Here is a 3,509-nt window from a genome sequence, read left to right on the forward strand (position 1 = left end):
ATATATATAAAAGCACACACACACACACACACACACACACACACACAAGCTGGTGCGGGCCACCGTGGGCAGTCACGTTGCCGCTATAGTCCTGGTGCTCCGCAGCTGTCGGCCTTCGAATAAGACAGACCTAACTATTTAGCACGGACGTAGTGCTAACACATACAGCATCCATATCAATTTCGCATGGGCTGCACTCACGCCTCAAACCAGCGTCCTGCGGGCGACATTTGGCCCATAGGCTGCGAGATTGAGACCCCTGATCAAAACTGAGGCGCTTTTAAGAAAAAAAAAATCTCTTGCCCATCCTTACTTTTCAGGCACAGCAGCTCTTGAAGAGGACGCTCAGATATTGAAAGTGATTGAGGCGTATTGCACCAGTGCCAGGACGAGACAGACCCTGAACTCCAGTGAGTCCCCATACACTTTCCACATATAAAATGCTGTGAATATGCATGCTCACCTCTAAGTCTTTTTGTCCTCAGCTTTCCACTCTAACAAGGCTTTTCTCTCTTCTCCCATTTTTTTCATCCTTTGATTCCTCCACTCTCCACTTCCTGTGCATTCTTCGATGTATACGTTACCCCTTGATACTCGCCAACCACTGTCCTCATTGTATTTATTACAATGTTGCTTTTTTTTTCTCCTCAAATTGAAATGGAACCCCCCCGTGCCATTTATTTTGTACATTTGTGTTGATTCTTTTTGGGCCCAAACCTTTATTTAATTTTTGTCCTGCATCCCAACTCCTGCGGTTTGTGTTTTCCCGCACTATTGCCCTCTTCTTTGTATTCCCACTGCTGATTGCTGGTGTAGCCTGGCAAGGCACTGACCTCATGCACAACCATGTGCTCGCTGACTCCAGCTTCTTCGTTGCTGGCATCCCAGGCAACCTGGCATGTTCCGACCAATCAGAAGACTCGGACTATGACAGTATCTGGACCGCCACTAGTTACAGGACTGCCTCATTTTCTCGTAAGATTTCAGTTTAGCAATCAGAATATACGGTGTGGCAACCTGGCTAGCTTACAAATAGAGGTAGAGTTCTAGAATCCATATCTGCTGTGTTGGTATGTGTGTGTATAATTGGCTTTGTTCTTTTGTATGCATGTTGTCACGTGACCTCTGAAGACGGGTAACCATAGCTGACATCTGTTGTCCCCATTTGGATCAGGTTCCAGCAGGCGGGATGTTCACATGTTGTTCCCAGAGGAGGAGAAGATCATCGTTGAGGAAACCAAGAGCAATGGACAGACTGTAATGGAGGAGAGGTGAGACAAATGTGTGGCTTGTGATTGATGAGTGGTCACACTTGATGTCAGAGTTGCTTCCTGTGTATCACGCCACAGTTCATGTCAATGTAATGCCATCTTGCCTTGCTGCCCCAGGAGCCTGGTGGACACTGTATACAGTTTGAGAGATGAGGTCCAAGAACTCAAACAGGTAAGTGGGCGCTTTGCTCGGATAGTTGACAGTACTCGTGGGAGAGACATGTTTTGGTGGTCTCGCAGGACAACAAGAGGATGAAAAGGACACTAGAGGAGGAGCACCGAGCCAGGAAAGAGCTTGAGAGAATCATCAGGAGAGTTTTGAAGAACATGAATGACCCAAGCTGGGATGAGACAAACCTCTGAAACTGACATCACTTTGAATCTTGGACCCGCTCACTGTGGGCAAATGCCTGCGAGAGAAATGAGGCAGGACCGTCGCAAATGACCTTTAAGGTTTGCAGCCAGTTCGTCAAACAACTGAGTGAAAAATTACTTATTTGTTTTTAGATAGCTACAGGAAACAAACAGAGGGAGTCATGTCAGTGGTATGTGTGGTCTCTAAACCAAAGCAATACAATTTGTGATTTTTACGATGTCAATTATGCAATTTACCAAATTGTTTTTTGTTGTTGCTAATATTGTGTATTTTACATTCTGCACTACTGTATTTTAATTTTATTTTCTACACTGAAGATTGTCAACAGACAAAGAAGGTATTCCTTTTTTCAAACCTTAAACACTTTACAATGTCAACTGCAAGAAATCCTTTTGCCACATTAAAGTCTTCAACTTTATAAGGGATTTAATGCCATAGAAGTGCAAATTGATAGCAGCTGATCCAAGTAGTGTCTTTTAATGATAATGACTTCCAACAATCATGCGCCCTTATTTATTTCACTGATGTGAACGTGAAAATAAAATTCTTCCACCAATGCAGTGTCTTGAGATATTCATATCAGAATCACACCAGGTACATTGTCACGTCTCTGCTGGAAGGCTTCTATTAGTTAGTTGTGGATGAGTTGTTTGTTCAGGACTAATACGACTTGTGGGAGGACACATCGAGGCGGGCCATAAATTAAAAAAAATTACAGTACCAGTCAAGGACCGAGGAGGATGCTGAAGGTGCATTTAATTACTGGAACCGCTACACATTCTTTGGAAGTGACAGTGTTGCGCACGTGTAGTTTTATTTTCTACCACAAGGTGTCACCAAGCGTCTTCCAACCATCCATTTTCTGTTCTGCTTAAATCCTCAATAGGGTCGCGGGGTCTGCTGAAGCCTCTCTCAGCTGTCTTTTTCTTTGTTAAACCTCATATCGTGTTCATTTCGAGTTAAACAATTTTGTGTTCCCCATCAGAAATGACCGTTCCACTCAAAGTCACAATTAAAACCGAATTCGTAATTATTATTATGACTTCTATTATATATTTTAATGAACGTGAGTTTCTACTAGCGGCCCGGTGTGAGCGTGGATGGTTGTTCGTCTCTGTATGTCCTGCGATTGGCTGGCAACCGGTTCAGGGTGTCCCCCGCCTACTGCCCGAAGACAGCTGGGATAGGCTCCAGCACGCCCCATGACCCTTGTGAGGATAAAGCGAGCGTTCAGAAAATGGATACCACTTTTGATTTTTTAAATGTTTTTAGTGTCTGTGTTCCTCATTGTGCTGATCTTATAAATTCTGAAAATATATATATTTCGTAAAATGCATCATCAGATGACACTATATACTAATTACTGTATTGCAGGGTTCATGATTGATTATTACTTTGGGTCAACGCTAGAAAGAACATTTGCTTTGAAACTTTTTTTCCCTTCAGCTTCAGTTTTCGAGTAAAGAAAAATGCTTTTTGATCTGAGAGAGAGAGATTATGAGATTATTAGTTTGAATAATTCTTTCAGGTCTGTTTGTGAACAATGGATCTATTGTAGTTTGAGAACGAGTGGTGATTCTTGTTGGTTTCTCGATGAGTTGGGTGAGACTGAGATGATTCGTAAAGGTTTGGAGATGTTTTCTGTGATCTTTATTTGTCCCAGTTTATATTAAAATCACCAATTAGTCTAATCTCTTTTTTATGATTGCTTAATTTGAGAAGCCCGTTGAGTTGATTATAAAAATTAACATCGCCAGATTTTTAATATACACAGAACACTATAAAGGACATATTTGTGGAGAGTGTTATATTCACTCCCGTACATTCCAGTTCTATTTTCCTTTGGTATTTATATATATATA

At 41.9% G+C, this 3,509-nt stretch overlaps 1 protein-coding gene across 2 annotated transcripts in view; it reads left to right on the forward strand.

The window, feature by feature from the left end:
- arhgef7b (Rho guanine nucleotide exchange factor (GEF) 7b) overlaps positions 1-2,204 on the forward strand; it is a 14,914-nt gene extending 12,710 nt beyond the window's left edge. Inside the window, exons 18-22 of one of the 2 annotated variants that reach the window (XM_019878549.1) lie at positions 321-410; positions 817-975; positions 1,175-1,271; positions 1,389-1,443; positions 1,512-2,204. In XM_019878549.1, coding sequence (XP_019734108.1) covers positions 321-410; positions 817-975; positions 1,175-1,271; positions 1,389-1,443; positions 1,512-1,634 — 524 coding nt within the window. In that variant the 3' untranslated portion in view covers positions 1,635-2,204. The remainder of the gene's footprint in view (positions 1-320; positions 411-816; positions 976-1,174; positions 1,272-1,388; positions 1,444-1,511) is intronic. The other variant, XM_019878550.1, reaches the window with a different exon arrangement.
- The last annotated feature ends 1,305 nt before the right edge of the window (positions 2,205-3,509 follow it).

The sequence above is a fragment of the Hippocampus comes genome, unplaced genomic scaffold, assembly GCF_001891065.2.
Source record: "Hippocampus comes isolate QL1 unplaced genomic scaffold, H_comes_QL1_v1.1 scaffold345, whole genome shotgun sequence".
Classification (NCBI taxonomy): Eukaryota; Metazoa; Chordata; class Actinopteri; order Syngnathiformes; family Syngnathidae; genus Hippocampus; species Hippocampus comes.